Source organism: Aulostomus chinensis, chromosome 8, assembly GCF_037954235.1.
Source record: "Aulostomus chinensis isolate RoL2024-O1b breed Wild chromosome 8, RoL_Achi_v1.0, whole genome shotgun sequence".
In the NCBI taxonomy this organism is placed as follows: Eukaryota; Metazoa; Chordata; class Actinopteri; order Syngnathiformes; family Aulostomidae; genus Aulostomus; species Aulostomus chinensis.
In genome coordinates, this window is record NC_141327.1 from 29,818,674 (window position 1) to 29,835,476 (window position 16,803).

At 48.7% G+C, this 16,803-nt stretch overlaps 1 protein-coding gene and 1 long non-coding RNA gene across 4 annotated transcripts; one reads left to right on the forward strand and one right to left on the reverse strand.

Moving 5' to 3' along the window:
• The first annotated feature begins 4,933 nt into the window (after positions 1-4,933).
• dnaja3b (DnaJ heat shock protein family (Hsp40) member A3b) lies at positions 4,934-9,724 on the forward strand. 2 transcript variants are annotated; one of them, XM_086212344.1, is made up of 12 exons: positions 4,934-5,157; positions 5,469-5,605; positions 5,741-5,824; positions 5,898-6,107; positions 6,644-6,796; positions 6,873-7,020; positions 7,169-7,233; positions 7,314-7,442; positions 7,892-8,007; positions 8,141-8,235; positions 8,782-8,911; positions 9,046-9,724. In XM_086212344.1, the coding sequence occupies exons 1-11, from the start codon at positions 4,953-4,955 to the stop codon at positions 8,895-8,897; spliced, it is 1,458 nt and encodes a 485-aa protein (XP_086068470.1). In that variant the 5' UTR covers positions 4,934-4,952; the 3' UTR covers positions 8,898-8,911; positions 9,046-9,724. The 2 variants fall into 2 exon arrangements, with proteins under 2 accessions (XP_086068470.1, XP_086068471.1); XM_086212345.1 differs by having other exon boundaries at positions 8,785-8,911.
• LOC147258028 (uncharacterized) lies at positions 6,506-11,338 on the reverse strand. Of its 2 annotated transcripts, none has more exons than XR_015117665.1 (3): positions 11,264-11,338; positions 9,720-10,878; positions 6,506-9,568 (listed from the first exon to the last, which is right to left on the reverse strand). It is a non-coding gene; the product is annotated as an uncharacterized LOC147258028 (long non-coding RNA). The 2 variants fall into 2 exon arrangements; XR_015117664.1 differs by having other exon boundaries at positions 11,148-11,327.
• Between the last annotated feature and the right edge of the window lie 5,465 nt (positions 11,339-16,803).

The window sequence follows — 16,803 nt, forward strand, 5'->3', positions numbered from 1 at the left end:
CTCGTCACCAGGTCTGTCCCCATCCCAGTGGTCACTTGAATGAACGTTTACCAGAACAGCGTCTGTTTCCCATGAGCGTAGGCATGGCTCCATGTACTACAGAGCTGAATCAGGCATGTGTTCTGGCAGCGAGGGGAAGGATGTCACGTATTGCTAGTTTACTGAGGGTCATGTGTTGTCTCCATGCACCATTTGTTATTCATGCGGCTTCATGGGACGAGAAACCAGAGTTTTATCCAGGGGATGAATTTCTCACTAAAAGTAAAATATATGATGTTAATCAGGGCACGATGGTGCTACGAATGGAAGCAAATCCTTACTTCGCACCCTGGAGGATTGAAGCTTTGACGACAGCTGAAATATCAGGAATTTTCTTTCCCAGTCTGGAGGGTTTTTGGTTTATTTGTGCAGGGACGATCCACATCAGTCAACATTTCTGTAAATGTTCCAGTTTTCGATGTGTAGCTAAGTTGCAGCTGTAGTGCCTGGTTATCAACAGCCACATGAAACACCAGCCTGTAATCCTCTGGTGCTAACAGACCCCAGCAGGGAGGCTCCAGCGTCTCAGCTGACAGGCCTCTGATAACCATGGCTGCTTCTAATGAATCACATGGTTCCTCAGATAAAGTTTGGAGGTTCCGACTACCAAGGACAGATCGGACAACTTCTCTGCCTGTTATTCCAGGCTGTGCGAGTCAAATTAGGGATTCTCAAACCTGCATGAAAGGCGCTGGAGTGTCGTCAGATGCAGCCTGTGGGAGGCCTGAGGACGTTCTCCCTCTCAGGGTTCGATCGCAGTTTCTCCTCTGCACATAAACACGCAGATGCACGTTTGTTCAACTGACTCAAAAGAGGCTGATTGCACTGCACATACCTGGACTGCTTCAGCGCCGCTGCAGCAGTCCAGGTATGTGCTTCATTCTGTCCCCGGGGGAAATTCCTCTCTTTGTTGCACCATCACTCTCGTTATCAACACACATGCTCACATGTCCAGGAATGGACTGCCCAGCAGGTGGTGACCCGGCAGCCCTCCAGTTAATAACAAGTGTCCAGGTCATGAGAGGTCGTTTTCCAACCTGTCAGGCACCATTAGCTGCTTCGCTTAGCTACACTGTTTGAAACAACTCTCATCTCTTTTATTGTATCGCAGGAAAATATCATGGAATCTTTTTTTTCCCTTCAAATTTTAGTCTTACATATTTGGGGGGAAAAAAAACAACAACATAGATTTTGACATAAAATTTTGTTAAGGATTTGACGCTCCGAGCAGCTCCCAGGATTTCTCTTCTGGTCACTTATCACATCAAGATCCAGATCGAAAATCCAAAATTGACGTGGCGGCTGCCAAAGCAAACGAAGCGACGCCATGGTTCCTAGCAACCACACGCACTGAAGACAAAACATCAACCTTAAACTGTGTGTATAAGCTCAGGAGGTGTTTGCTTTCACATGCTGGAGTTTCAGACTGCAAGTTGATGTTAGGATCCAAACATGAGGTCATCGCTGTTTGATTGGCACTTCATGCTCAGTTCAGGCAGCTGGATGAGAACGATCTGATTAATGAAACGAGCAAGGAGGAGGAAACGGCAGCGTCATGTGAGAACTCCAACGGGGAGTTATTTCATATTAGCGATGATCTGATGTGATGAATGTGCCGACCACCAACGAGCAGTTAGGAGGACGAAACATCGAATCGTCAGCATGTAGCAGCGCCACACTGACACAGAACCACGATGAGGGAGTTTAAACTGATACTTTACGAATTATACATCTTTCAAGCGCCAGATATTCCCTCTGTTGGCTGACAGTAACCCAAGTTAGCTGCTAACTAAGATACTTAGCGGGATTGTTGGAGGAAACCTTGGAGGAACAATAACTCTTGAGGCGATCAATCAACAGGAGGGAGCTGAAGGCTTCATCTCATCCCGGCAGCTCGCCTCGGTTTTATGGAGCCTTGTAGCAAGTTTCCCTTCACTGGTCCTGTCAGGTTTAGGTGCCCAATTGCAGTGGAGTGAGTTTGCCCCTAAACTGGGCTACTGTCCTCGTCCCGGGATACACGAACAGGGATGAATAGATGTCTCCGGAGTAGGCTCACCTCTAGAACAGCAGATGGCAGCACCCGCCTCTTCCAGCAGCAGTCACGCTGGCTGCTGGTTCTCCTTTTGTGGTGCACATGGAACAAGTTAGTGAGCAGCTTCCCTGTGGAGCCGTGGACTTCAATTCAAAGATGATTCAGGATAAACTGACAACATCTTCATCCCCAGGGAGTGCGTCCTGAGACGAGGCCATGCTAGTGTGTTGATTCTTTTCAAATTCCATTTCAGAAATGCGTGGGTCTCATCGAGCTGCTCATATTTCACAAAATCGAGTTGACAGTCGAGACATTGACTGCATTAATGTGTTAGTTTTATTATAATGAAAGGTTTTTTTCTCCTGTCAGACTTTCCTCGTTCTATTCATTTTTAAAACATTTAAGAACAATTTTTTTTCATTTCTCTGTTGTTATAAATGAAGTCCTCAACTGTTCCTTCCACAGCTCTCCATCACTCCCCCGGTCCAGAGATTCCTCACAGGAGAAAACAGAAGAGAAACATAGCTTTGTCTTTATGGGGAACCGAAAAGAAAAGGAGAAGCCTTTCAGTCTTCAGAGGTTTGAATGAGTTAATTGCTTGAGGGTAATTTATCAGCACTGGAGAAACAAACACCAGGGCTGAAGCAGGAGCTGCTCCCACTCAGCCAGGCTGAGGAACTCAGTAGCAGCCTGTAACCATAACAGCTGCATCATCTCCACAACAGAGCGCTGGACACGGCTGCGCTCCTGCTGTCTCTGCTGCCGCCGACTCGTCCTCTGCTCCAGAGCGACATCGGCAGCTGAGGGTCGAGTGTGAGATGATCAGTTCCTCCATCTGTGAGATCACTTTGGCGTCACAACCTTGACATGCATGCCCTCCAGCAGCAGAGCGTCAATCGATTATGTTCACGCGGCGACCAGATCAAGCGTTCCCCTTTGTGAATCCTCTCTCTCTCTCTGCTCCACTCTGATGTTCACTTGAGATATGGGAACGTCTCCGTGGCTGTGGGGGGAGGACAGGACCCCACATCTCATGAGGGGCACCAGTAGGATGGGGCACACGTGGGGGGAGGTTGTGGTGAAAAAATACAAAAATCCCTGGAGTTCTTGAATTAGATTTAATTTGTGCACGTACAGAAGAAGCTGGTGGCAACATTGTTTGGTCCCAGGAAGAAAACAGCTTCAAGCTCCAAGAAACAACAGAGTTGTTGCTTGTTCATGCGTCTTTGTGTTTTTGGTGAAATCCTGACGACATGGAGGAACTTCTTGGCGTTTGCAGGGTAGCAAATTCTGTCATAAACCCACTCACGCAGATGTTATCAGACCACATGCATTAAACTGTAAAGCTGCCCTGCACGTAGTGAAGTTTAATGAACTAAAATTAAAAAAAAAAAAAAAAAACGCCTGAAAGTTGTGGCGAGCTGGGATCAGGAGGCGAGTTCTCTCAACTGTTTGGTGTTTGACTTGAATAATGTCACAAAATGACACTCCAGTCACAACAACGTAGCTGTAACTAGGCACCAGGGTCCTGTGTGGGTCAACATTTGGCTCCTCTGCTCAAGATCTGTGCCTGCGTGTGTGTGTGTGTGTGTGTGTGTGTGTGTGTGTGTGTGTGTGTGTGCGTGCTTGTGGAGGTGAAGCTGTAGGAGCCTATAGGGCCCCTCCTCCTCCTCCTGATCTGGTGATCAGAGGAGCAGCAGTTGGGTCACGTGTGAGGAATCATTCCATCAATCAATCAATCAATCAATCCATCAATCAATCAATCAATCAATCAATCAATCAATCAATCAATCAATCAATCAGCATTTGCACATTCACATAGCAATAAACCAACATATTGTGGTGATACATGACTGAGTGGCGAGTGTCAGCCTCCTCTGGTCCTACATCCCACACAGACCCATGCAGCCGCCATATTGTGCTGCCAGTTGCCATGGAGATGGCTGGGAGCGGCAGCAAGGGACAGCTTCCATCCGGTCAAAGATTGACCGATGACTCTGTGGAAAAACAAAACAAAACACTGCAAACTGATAGAATGAGTGTGTGAGTGTCAGATTGTGATGCAGAACACAAGATTTTTGGTCTGATGAGCCAGGATTTTGCTACAAAAGCAAAGAGACAGACTGAATGTGTCAGAGGTGAGGTTCTTCTAGAAGGAATAGGATCAGGCTCCACTGATGCTGGGGGGGCTGCCAGGGTCGGTTGAGCCGGCTGAAGGTCGTTTGCAGCTCTCAGGCACCATCTGCTGTTCATGCAGGTGTAACGCCTTCTGTCACACGACTCAATGGAAGATTCCTGTCTTAAATGTAATGAAAATCATTATCTACGGATCAAATCAATGCAGACGCATGTTGGCTGTGTGCAGTTATATTTCATAAAGAGAGAAAACACAAGTAACCAGGAAGAGTGTTTGAAGGCAGCAGACTTTTACAGGACGCAGAGAGGTTTTGGTGCACAAGGGAGTCCTGACTGGTGGCTCAGGAGGTCGGGGACCCACGAACCTCCTGCTGGGGTCACCAGACCATTTGCTCGCCTGAAATGTGGATCTGAACATGGAAACACTTATTTATTCATTTGCAAAGCCACTCGTCAGAACTGTAGGAGGCTAAAAGCATCATAGTTTATGCTTAGATGTTGTTTTAAACTCTAATCATCAACACAGGATAAATCTCAGGTGTACGAAGGAAATACTGTTGACAGAGAGCGAGCCCCGTACACAGAAAATGGTCTTCAATGAGGAGATACAGACAAACGCACCTTCAAAATTAAAAAAAAACAACCTTAATATTTAATGTATCCAGTTAACTGTTGTGGACCTAATCGCTCACTACGCGCATGCGCAGGTAACCCTTGACCCGCTGACACCGGTAGTGATGCGAAAATGGCGTCTACCGTCGGCCGGCTGGCTGCGCGGTGGTTCTCCGCATCGGTCACCACCAGACGCTGTTACGGCCGTTTCGCGGTTGTGTTCGTCAGACATGCAGGACTTTATCCAGCGGCGGCACCACGGGGAGCCCGGGGCGGGAGAGCAGCTGAGCCGGGCAGCTGGACACACGGAGACTCGGTGACATTGAGTCGCCTGGCAGGTGAGCTAGCTAGCGCTAGCTGACAGCTAGCTAGCGTTAGCTGACACCTCTCCACTTCGGCTCCGTGCAGGTGGAGTTGTCGCCTGCCGGCTGCCTCTGGCTTCGGTCTGGATGAGAGCTGGTTGGTAGCAGCTGGCAGAACTGTAGGGGAGAGGTTCTCTATCGATTTCCAGGGGAAATTCAGATGGAGCCGCTCCTCAGTCCTCGCTTTGCTTCCACCTGAGATATCAGGGTTTGTTGTTTTCCAGACCTCCGGAGTGAAACTAATCACCAGACTGTAAGGCCTCCCTGTCTTCTGCTTTTCTCTGCAGGGTGGAGATGTTCGCCTGATGCTTCCAGCCGCTGTTTCCACTCCAGCAGCAGACACACAACCAAGCAGGACTTCTACAAAGTGTTGGGCGTCAGCGGCTCGGCCTCGCAGAGGGACATTAAAAAGGCGTATTACCAGGTACCTTTTAGGACCCCTCCCGTCCCCTCGGTCCCCTCCCGACCTCTCTGTCCCCTCCCATCCCCTCCCGTCCTCTCTGTCCCCTACCGTCCCTTTCTTAGCTGGTTTAATTCATCTAAAATTATTCGTCTGCAGCTGGCCAAAAAGTACCACCCAGACACCAATCCAGATGACCCAGAGGCCAAAGAGAAGTTTGCTAAGCTGGCCGAAGCCTACGAGGTAGATCAGACGTCCCATAATGCTGCAGCTCTTCAGCTGTGCAGCTGCAGTAAAGCCGTCTGCTGTTGTGTAGGTCCTGAGTGATGAGGTGAAGAGAAAACAGTACGACACGTATGGAGCGGCAGGCTTCGACCCGAACCGCAGCGAGTCAGCCCAGCAGCAGTACTACCGAGCCGGGCGGGCCTCTCTGGACCCGGAGGAGCTCTTCAGGAAGATCTTTGGAGATTTTGCTGGAGGGATGGGCTTCGGAGACGTCAACAGCATGTTTGAGCAACCTCCCGAGGTGAGGACCCATCGACTCGGCTTCAGCGTGGTCTCAGGACCCTCGACTCCCACCGTCTCCTGGTTAATCAGCAAGCGTGAGATGGACGTGTGGCGAGGAAATGGCGTTTGAATGCATTTGTAATGCGGATTAACATTTACTGAGGAAGCAGACCAGCCAGAGGTTCAACTTTGACGTAGTCGGACATAAGCAGCTTGCACACGACTTCGTGTCGAGCTGCAGGTTTGGTGGCGTCGCTGTGTGAATCATTGAAAAGTAAAGCAGCTTTTCCAGAAGGCTCCGAGGAAACCGTCACTTTCTCCTCTTCTGCTGCCGACATGTTTGGTAACTCTGGTCGTGAACTTTGCCTCGCTTGACCTACATTGAGTCATAGACGAGTGATGTGGGCGTGGGACTCGAGTGACCATTTCAATGTTTATTGTCACGTTCTAATTTGCAAACTCATCTCTAGGATATTGATTGATGGCCCTTATAAGTTGAATCCAGCACCTGTGAATGTTTGATGGGACTAAATTCTCTCTTCTTTCTTTGCAAAGTTTGTGATGGAGCTGACGTTTAACGAGGCAGCGAAGGGTGCGAACAAGGAGCTGCCAGTGAACATCAATGACACCTGCCCCAGGTGTGACGGCAAAGGCAACGAGCCGGGCACCAGGGTGTTGCACTGCCATTACTGCAACGGCACGGGCATGGTAGGTGCCTCTCCTCTCCGATTGTCCCTGGACTTCCTCTCAAGTCCTCGCCATGATCGTGTGTTGCTCTTTGTAGGAGTCTGTCAACACGGGGCCGTTCATGATGCGGACCACGTGTCGGCGCTGCAGTGGAAGGGGCTCCATCGTTATTGCGCACTGTGTCCTGTGTCGAGGTTCAGGCCAGACCAAGAAGAAGCAGACGGTCACTGTTCCTGTGCCTGCTGGTGAGTTGGCACTAATAGCAGGATGGAAGTGGGGCGTAACAGAGTACCACAGAGATGAATACTACTCATGAATCCATCCGCTGTTCATCCGTGTGTATGTATGTGTACATGTTAATACTAACATGGTACATGTGATGTTCTCTGGCAGGCGTGGATCATGGCCAGACGGTGCGCATGTCAGTAGGATCAAAGGAAATCCTCATCACATTTAGGGTGAGTTTTACTCTCGTGTTGCAGGAATATTGGGAGTTTGGTAGTACGAGATGTGTTCTACTTCAAATGTCTGTGTGCAGGTCCAGCAGAGCCCTGTGTTCCGGCGTAGCGGGACAGACATCCACTCAGACGTGTTGATCTCTGTTGCTCAGGCCGTCCTGGGGGGTACGGCGAAGGCTCAGGGCCTCTACGAGACCATCAGTATCGTGGTGAGAACCTGGCAGCTTTCTAGAGCGGTCAGCTCGGTTCTGTTCAGGGCAGACGGTGCAACAAACGTGCATCTTTTATTAACAAAGTCAAGTTCACCAAACATGGCGAACACACATCACATGGTCAGAGTAGAGGCTGCTGGGATACGAGTCTTATTTTGTGCTCCACTCATCTTCACGCCACAAGGAACTTTTCAACCGGAGCTTCTTCACGAGCTGTTGTGCGTAAGTTCAGTGATGAAGGTGCTCACCCTCCGCTGTCGTCCTGGTTGAAGGGACCAGCGGCGACGGAGCAAACTGTCAACATTTAATCGCCTTTTTACTCCGTAAACACTTGGAGTTCCTTTTCTGTCTCGGTGTTGTGGCAGTAATGTGGCGCTGCGCTTCACTCCTGGATGAGAACCATGTCGTTCAGCTCTTTATTCACTGATGAGCATCTTTGTTTTCAGATTCCCGCCAGCTGCCAGGCGGACCAAGTGATCCGGCTGCATGGGAAAGGCATTCGGAGGATGAACAGCTACAGCTACGGAGATCACTACGCTCATATCAAGATCCGAGTCCCCAGGTGAGAGCCGCACAGACGCCAGATGTCAGGCGTGAACATCCAGAATGTCTGTACTGAGCCCACTGAGGCAGCCTGTTGGAAGTTATTTCATTTAAATGATGTCCGTTGTGTTTGTGGCGTGTTGTTGCTGCAGCAAGTTGACCCGAAGGCAGCGCTCCTTGATGCTGAGTTATGCAGAAGAGGAGAAGGACGTTCAGGGAAGTGTCAACGGCGTCAGCCCGTCCTCAGGTCAGTTGCACTGCCGTTCAGCCCGTCCAGACACTCTTAATACCGTAGAAGCAGATAGGCAGCAGCTGCGAAATAGCGGACAGCGTTAGGACCCAGCAGAAATCTCACATGAGCAGGTGGATGACAAGAACTGCTGATCCAAGTGGAGACAGACTTTAAACTGCTGGAGCGACTCGGTGCTCGCGGGAGCAGGCGGGAGCTGGACATGTGAGAGCAGAAGGTTTTTAAAGCCCAAATCAAAGCGTTTGTGGATTACTGACCGCACCGCCGGACCAAGAAGACGTGATCAAGCCAGACGACGACCTGGAGAGGTTTGGAGACACAGGAAGTCATGCAGAAGAGAAAATGCCTGTGTGAGATCAAGACAGATATTTGTGAGTGTGAGACTGGATAATACGCTTTTTGGGTGAAGTGCTGCTTTAATACTACACAGTAGAATAACTTTTTCCTCCTACTGGCAAGGTTAAGATTCAGAATCATAGTAACTATTACTGTGTGAGCATGAATATCATTCCTGCAGCTGATGCAGTATGTGTTTGTGTCCAGAAGGGGGCAGCAGATCCTCAGGTTCTGGTGCGAAGTCCAGTAGCTCAGAAGGGGGACAGGATACGCAGCAGAAGGAAGAGGGCTTCTTGTCTAAACTAAAGAAAATGTTCATCTGAGAGTGAAGCAGCAGGTGGGAACTTCAGTCCCTGGCGCATGTTGATAATGAATCACAGCAACTTCCTGTCTGGAGCAGCGTGTCCACTGCACCTCACTTAAACTCATGGTGATGGAAAGGCTTCACTTCAATCGCTGCTCTCTCCTCAGGTGGAAACCGTCAACATGGTAAAAGAACAGACGTCCACTCACTGGGCCTCACTCACTTCCCCAGCGTGTGGGCGCTGGGCGAGAGGGCAGCATGATGGTATTTGTGCTGATGCTGGCAAGCCATGTAGATGCCATGTCTACCCTCACAGCCACCGGACCGCCGGCACCACGGCCAGGTGACGCTCGAGAACTCCTAACTGGGAAAGTGACCGGGCGTCTGTGGTGGAGCTCTCCTCACTGGTGCCTGTTTGGAGCTGCTGTCATGACTGCTGCTCTGACTGTGTTGACGGTCTGTAACGAACCAGCGTGACCACACGAGAAACTTAGCGACACTGCTACCTGTTCAGGTGTTTTCTCACCGCAGAACTCTGATAAAAGAAGACTTGGAGCAAACCAGGAAATGCATCCAGGACACGGACGTGCGCCCAGAACTGTTACACCTGACTGGTGTGAGCAGGACAGCAACAGAAGCTCTGTGGGCTCCACCACGTTTGGATTAGCTGTTAAATTGTTGTCACTTTATCTAAAATTAAGAAATGGTATGAAACGTTTGTCAGGAAGGTGGAGCAGGTGTCATCCAGATTCAAATGCACTGTGTTGTTGTGCCCTGGCACCACAACTGTATGAAAACGATTTAAATTAAATAAATAACAAATGTAAGTTATTTCTCAAACCTGAATTCTTCCAACTTCCTCATTGTTTGTCCAGAAGCTCGGGATGATGATCAATACAAGTTTGCCCAAGCGGGACAAGAGAGTTTACTTTGTCTTTAGTGTTCCCATCAAACCAGGTTCTCCAACTACACAAAGATCAGGAACGTTGTCATTCAGCTGGGGAACGAACGTGTCAACACTTGTAAATGTCAGATGTCGTCATCACAACAGGAACATGTCAGACATCAGGACTGCTGTGTGGTGTTTGACCCACGGACACCAGGCCAATTACTCTGTACAAGTACACATTTGAGGTAAATGTACTTCAGTTCATGACGTTTCAGATGGAAATACTGTGCTTGTTATGTTACTGCAGTTATTTAGCAGCTTTACTCTCCAGCGAAAGTCAAGATTTTGTTCCAGTGCACAAAAATGTGTCATTTCGTGTAAACATCAGCAACAAGAATCTGTCAATCATTTCAGTCCCTTCTGAAGCAGAAGTCTCACCGTTTAAAACCTAGCAATTGTTTCATTGATTTTGAGGTTTTGGACGATTTGCTGCTCAAAAACAAGCATCGGGAAATGGGACTGAATTAGTTTTTGTCCTTTTCTTAATCAATCCTTGATTATTGCAAGCAGATGAATCCACAAAGCCAGTAACGATCTAAAGATGATGAAATACTCCACCTCCGCCCGCAAGGTGCTGCTGTGCTCACCCCTGAGTTCTGCTGATCCAACCATAGCAAATAAAACATTTTTCTGGGGTGAGTACTTTCAATACTTGTACTACATTTCCTTCTATTTTCAGTGCATATCAGAGTAAGTGTGAGTACTTCAAGGATCTCCTCTGCCTCCAGTCGTGTTTCAACTGAGGGCCGTTGAAGAACAAACCGGTAGTGAAAGGAAGAAAAATCCAAAGTTTTACTGACGTCTTGAGTGCTAAAGTTCGTGTGAGGAGTCCTGAACGTCTCCAGCCTCCTTCCAGGTTTCGTGGCGCAATAAATCCTCGCCGGCCCAGTTATTATGGTACCCTCTTGTATTAGTAAATCACTCTTGCTCACTCATTATGTCGCGAAGCGTGAGCTGCCATGTCACATCATCTTCCTCCGCCTCTGTAAATACCCTGTGGGTAAAAACTGCAAACCTCAGCTGGGACCAGGGTGGTCCCGCTTATCTCCCCCTGTGATTGCAGGAACAGGACAGAAGAACAGAGGAGGGAGGCTGCTGGTTTACTTGTTGGAGTCCAAGTACTTTGAAACATGTTTATGAGACTACAGAATAAGAACCGACTCGTAAAATTACACAAAAACACAACCAACATCATTTACGTTGCAGAACGAGCCGGCATCGAGTTATCAATGATCTTAAATCATCACTTATATGAGCTTCGAAAAACGTTTACAAGTTGTTTATTTTTCAGAAGTAAGTGCATTTTAAAACTGCACTCACTGGAAATGTAAAGAATTTCCTCCTCCTGCTAAAAATGCAGGTATGTTCCCTCTACCATTCCTCCTCCTCCTGGCCGTCACACAAACCCAAACCCGAACAATGAACAATGTTCTGACCTTGAAACTGCAGCAGTGTTTCTCCTGACAAACGTACAGCCACCCACCGCATGATGACGGGCGCTGGGAGCCTCCCGTCTGAATGTTGTCAGAACCAGCCGGACGTTTCTGATAACTTGGAACAGGTTCTCGTCCAAAGGTCTTGTTTTCACAGTCAAACCCATCCAGTCCCTGTCGGCTGTTTACATGGTTTGCTGCCTGGTTTGTGTGTCTGTTAGTTATTAAGACTTCTAGGTTGGTTCTGCAGTCTCCATGTGTTCTTTATCACAGCAGAAGAATGGGAGACATTCAGAGTTTCTTCCTGGGAAAATATTCTCAACCTCAACATTTCTTCAGTTTGTTGTAATAACGTTATATACTTATTATTCTTGATATATTCCAATCATGTCAGTGATTCACTCTCAGAATTTTGTGTATCCATTGAGTTTTGCCAGATGTAATAGAGAACTGCAGGGAGGAGGTGGGTTTGCAGTCCAGCAGGAAGTGGTCATCTCCTGGTTCCTCCTCCAGCAGGAAGTGGTCATCTCCTGGCTCCACCACCAACAGGAAGTGGTCATCTCCTGGCTCCACCACCAACAGGAAGTGGTCATCTCCTGGTTCCTCCACCGACAGGAAGTGGTCATCTCCTGCTTCCTCCACCAACAGGAAGTGGTCATCTCCTGGCTCCTCCCCCAGCAGCCAATAGGATCGCTCCATGTGATTGTGGTGATTGAACCAGTAAATCAGCTCTGAACAAAAGTTGATGATCTTCCTGGTTCAGTTCATCAAGATCGTCTTCACTAATGAACCCTCTGATGATGCTGGAAGCCTGGATGCTACGGTTAGCAGTGCTAAGCTAACGGTAGCCTAGGAAGGAGCTCCATTGGGGTCACATGACTTCAAGGTCACCACCACTGATGACCTTTAATGACCTCCACGACCTCTGTAGGCTCCTTTAGACGCTCAGACATAATTGGTGATGGTTCTGCTGGTAACCACAAACCTGAGTTCAGGCCGTTGACTTGGAGACTTATTTGAGGGTTGTACAGGACTCATTCCTGCACTGTCGTGTTGTTTGAATTTATATGTTTTGGATTTTAATTTTACTCGGAAGAATGAAACCAACCTCAGTTTAATAACTTCCATGTCCACCTTTATTTTCCTTCAAAGGATTAAATGTTCTGAAAAGTGTTCTTCAGCACTTCGGACTGTTGAAATACTTTCAAAAGCCATGTGTCAGAGATTGGCACCAAGCTAAGAACAAGTTCCAGCATTCAGAGCAACATGCAAATACACGGCTGTACATCATGTTAGAGCAGAGCGGGAACAGAGACCACAAAGAGCCTTTCAGCGTGATGAAGTGGCAGATTTGCTTCAGACAGGCGACTTTACAAAAGTCAATAAAAGGCAATTAGATGTTGGATGAAACGTCCAACTCAGAGACATTGGTGGACCTCGCCTCAGCGTGAAGGCAGAAAGCTACATAGACCTTTGACTATAGAAACTTAAAACTGCCCATCTGCCAATCATGTGTGAGTGACAGCTGGTTGCTCTGAGTAACTGGGAAAAGTGAGAAGGCATCATGGGGACTGGAATTAGTTTTCATCTGGCATGACAGAAACCTCACAGTCTGACAAAAGGTCCAAAGCAGAGTTGAGAGGAGGTGCAGGGGGCTTCATGCCACCGTCCCTGGCTGAGGGAGGATTGTGTCCTGGTGATTGACTCAAACCTTGACTGCACATAATAGTTTCTTCTTTGTGACAGGAAGTTGGTGACAGGGTGTGAGATTTAGGACCCTCCATGTCTGGAAGACACCCATCCCAGGCCTGGTTCATTGGGATTATTCACTGGTGCTGCTGGGCCGTCTACTGGGAAACGTCTGTTTTATGTGGCGAGCACTAAGCCTGGAATTTGTCTGCTTTGTTCCCAGAAGGCTCCCTGGATCTCAAGGACACTCAAGGTTACAGATGGAGGACTGAAGCTGCTCTGAGGCGAGTTGGGCTCTACAGAAGCAACTGTGGCTGCACGAATCCTTCATTCTGTTCACATTGAATTTGTTGTGTTGGCCAAATATCCGATCTTGGATGTGATCAGTTACACGAATGTGTGTCCCAGAAGAGCTCCATAGAACCCGTAGTAGCACCGCAATCTTGCTGACCTCGGAACTGTCCGCTGAACCACGGTGGAGCAGTGGTCATCACTGTGCCCCCTCCCCAGTAAGAAGGTTGTGGGTGGAGCCCCGGCTGCAGCACGGGGTCTTTCTGGGTGAGCCTCCATGTTCTCCCTGTTCCTGCTGGGTTCTCTCTGGTACTCCAGCTTCCTCCACAGTCCAAAGACATCAAGAGGGACCAGGTTAATCCATACTCTAAATTGACCGTAGGCGTGGCTGGGAGAGCCAATGGTTGTCTGTCTCTATGTGTTGGCCCTGCCATGGACTGGTGACCTGTCCAGGGGGAAGGCTGCTGGGATAGGCTCCACCCCCACCACCCTGAACAGGAGAAGAGGGGGAACATGGAGGGATGGATGATGGATGGATGGACAGACTCTTGGAGTTGTGTATCCCCGTGAATAAGATCATCTTCTGTTTGTCCCTTTTGAGTTTCTACCAACACTTTGTGTTCCCATCAAAGCGACTCATCAGTTTCGACTGTACTAATCGTTCTACACGCTACAGCGTCAGCTGATTAACCTAAACAAAGACAAAAAAAACCCCAACAGGGGGCGTCAGACCTGGATGTTTTTCCTCTAGCCTGCTATCCATCCATCTTTGTCTTCCACTTATTCCTTACTAGTAAGGGTCGGGGGGTGGAGCCTATCCCAGCCTCGATGGGCAAGAGGCGGGGTTCATCCTGGACAGGTCACCAGTCCATCGCAGGGCCAACACACAGAGACGAACAACCATTCACACTCACATTCACACCTACGGTCAATTTAGAGAATTAATCAGCCTCGTCCCAAATTGATGTCTTTGGACTGTGGAGGAAGCTGGAGTACCAGAGAGAACCCACGCAGACAACATGGAGACTCACCCAGAAAGATCCCGCGCCAGAGCCGGGACTCGAACCCGGAACCTTCTTGCTGTGAGGCCACATTGCTAACCACTGCACCACCCTGCAGCCCTCTCTAGCCTGCTATAAATAACCTAAAGTGAAAGCTCGCCTACTGGCTGAGCAGAAGGACAAAAGAGAACCTGAAGATCAGACTAAAGTTCCTGCCACCTTGAAGTATTTCCTCCCCGTCAAGGAAACCCGACACACCGGAGAGACAGGGACACACGAGCAATAGTCTTGGGTCACCATTGGGGGCGCCTAACATAGTGCACAGCCCAAAAAGAAGACTAGAGAAAGTAACCCAAATCAGATTAGCTTGTGATTCACTCTTTAGCCTGCAGACTCGCATGTTTTGGGCCAACGGATATTGGCATCCAGGGAGTGGAGGCCGTAATCACAGGGGATACATCTGCAACAAGCACTGAGCCAACGCAGACATCTTTATTACTCATCCAGTAACCATCATTCACTGCGGCAGTGCGTGTGCGTGTGCGTGTGCGTGTGCGTGTGCGTGTTTGTAAGACTAAAGGCTAACCTCGTTTCCAGCCTGTTTCCCATTTCCCCTCAATCAGAGGAACCTCTCGTCCAATTTCACCCTCGCTGTGCTTCCACCCCCATCCTCCTCTAATTAGGCTTCCAGATCACTGCCACATGCATGTGGGCCTGTGTGTGTGTGTGTGTGTGTGTGGGGGGGGGGGGTGCTCACCTATATATTTTAAGTCCATCTCTGGGGGTCAAGGAGATGTTCCCTGACTCACACACTATTAAAAGACTGACCCCAGATTTCGTATCAGATTGCCAGATTGCCACATGTTTTCCATGTGGTGCTTTCATATCAGTCCCGGCAGCCTGGGCCGGCTAACGATGACCTCATGCCTGCTAATGTGTTTCAGACTTTTCACTCCAGTCTTGTAATGCTGACTAAGTAGCCTGTGCGCCTTCAGCCTAGCTAGCAATTTTCCTGCTTCCAAAACATATATTTTAGGGTTTGGTTTGATTCATAGTTATGAGAAAATAACTATCAGGGTTAAAGTGGTTTTCTGATTATTAGAAAAAGTCAACGGTTCCTATGGACCAAAAACTCTGGGACGCTGTTTGTTTTGCCAAAAGTACGCTGAGATGACAAAGAGGTGGACGGGTCAGCAGTGTCAGAAGGCTGACGCGATGTTGCTGTCTGTCCTTCGCTCCTCAGAGGAAGAGTCATGCTTCTGTGCGCGTCGAGTTTTTTTGAACTACAAACACGGGAAACCTTAACATTGTTGGACCCTCCAACAGACTTCTAAACTTTCATTATTCACGTCCTCTTGCAACCCTAGACTCCAGTCAAAATCCAAATATCAGAACCATCAAACATTTTTTATCAGTGCTTCACACAAGCACAAACAGATTCAGCGTTCTCATCGCCTGCGGTGGGTCGATTCACTCAAGCAAGTCAGTCACGTATTAATGGAGGTTCACGGCGTGAATGTGGATCCTTGAACGTCTGCAACAGAAACCAAAGACACTCAGAGGTTTTATGACAGCAGTCTGCGATTGGCTGTCAATAAACTAAAACCTACAAAAACACATTATGGTGAAGAAAACCGCAACTGAAGTAGTTGCTTAGCTTGGGGACGTCATGGTTCTTGTTTTTGCAGGTAATGTGGTAACATTTGAGGGAAAAGTGGTGGGCTTCATTCCCAGGTGGGACACCCAACTGGGGCCCAGCCAGTGTTGTCCTCAGTCACCATGGAGGCCCCACAGGGGGAGCACACCCCAAACACAACCCGTTGGAAGAATGTAGCACACTCACACGAGGGCTGTAATGTCAACCCACTGTTAGCGCTTCCTTGTTTCCTCCCTGTCGTGAGTCAGCGAGTCAGAAATGAGTCACAAAATCTGTAAATAAACGAGCATCTCTGCATCATCGTCCTGTTCCTCATCAAAGTCAACAGATGCTCAGACTTGCTGAGGGTATCAGAAGGTCCAGTTCTAGCGTCAGATTCACCAGTCAGTACCAGACTGCTGGATGCTGAAGAAGCCTGAAGCCCAGTGGTGGTGACCTTGAAGTCATGTGACCCTGGAGCAGTTCCTCCGTAGGCTAACGTTAGCTTAGCACTGCTAACATAGCATCCAGGCTTCCAGCATCATCAGAGGGTTCATTAGTGAAGATGATCTTGATGAACTGAACCTGGAAGATCATCAACTTTTGTTCACCAGAGCTGATTTACTGGTTCAATCACCACAATCACATGGAGCGATCCTATTGGCTGCTGGGGGCGGAACCAGGAGATGACCACTTCCTGTTGGTGGAGGAACCAGGAGATGACCACTTCCTGCTGGTGGAGGAACCAGGAAATGGTCATCTCCTGTCGGTGAGGGAACCAGGAGATGACCACTTCCTGTAGGACTAGAAACCCGCCTCCTCCCTGCAGCTCTGTAGACTCGGAGGGTGAAGTATGAAGCACTGGCTTCATATAACTGAAGAGTTCCTCTGAGGTTCTGTGGACTTTGATGAAGTTCCAGGTGAGA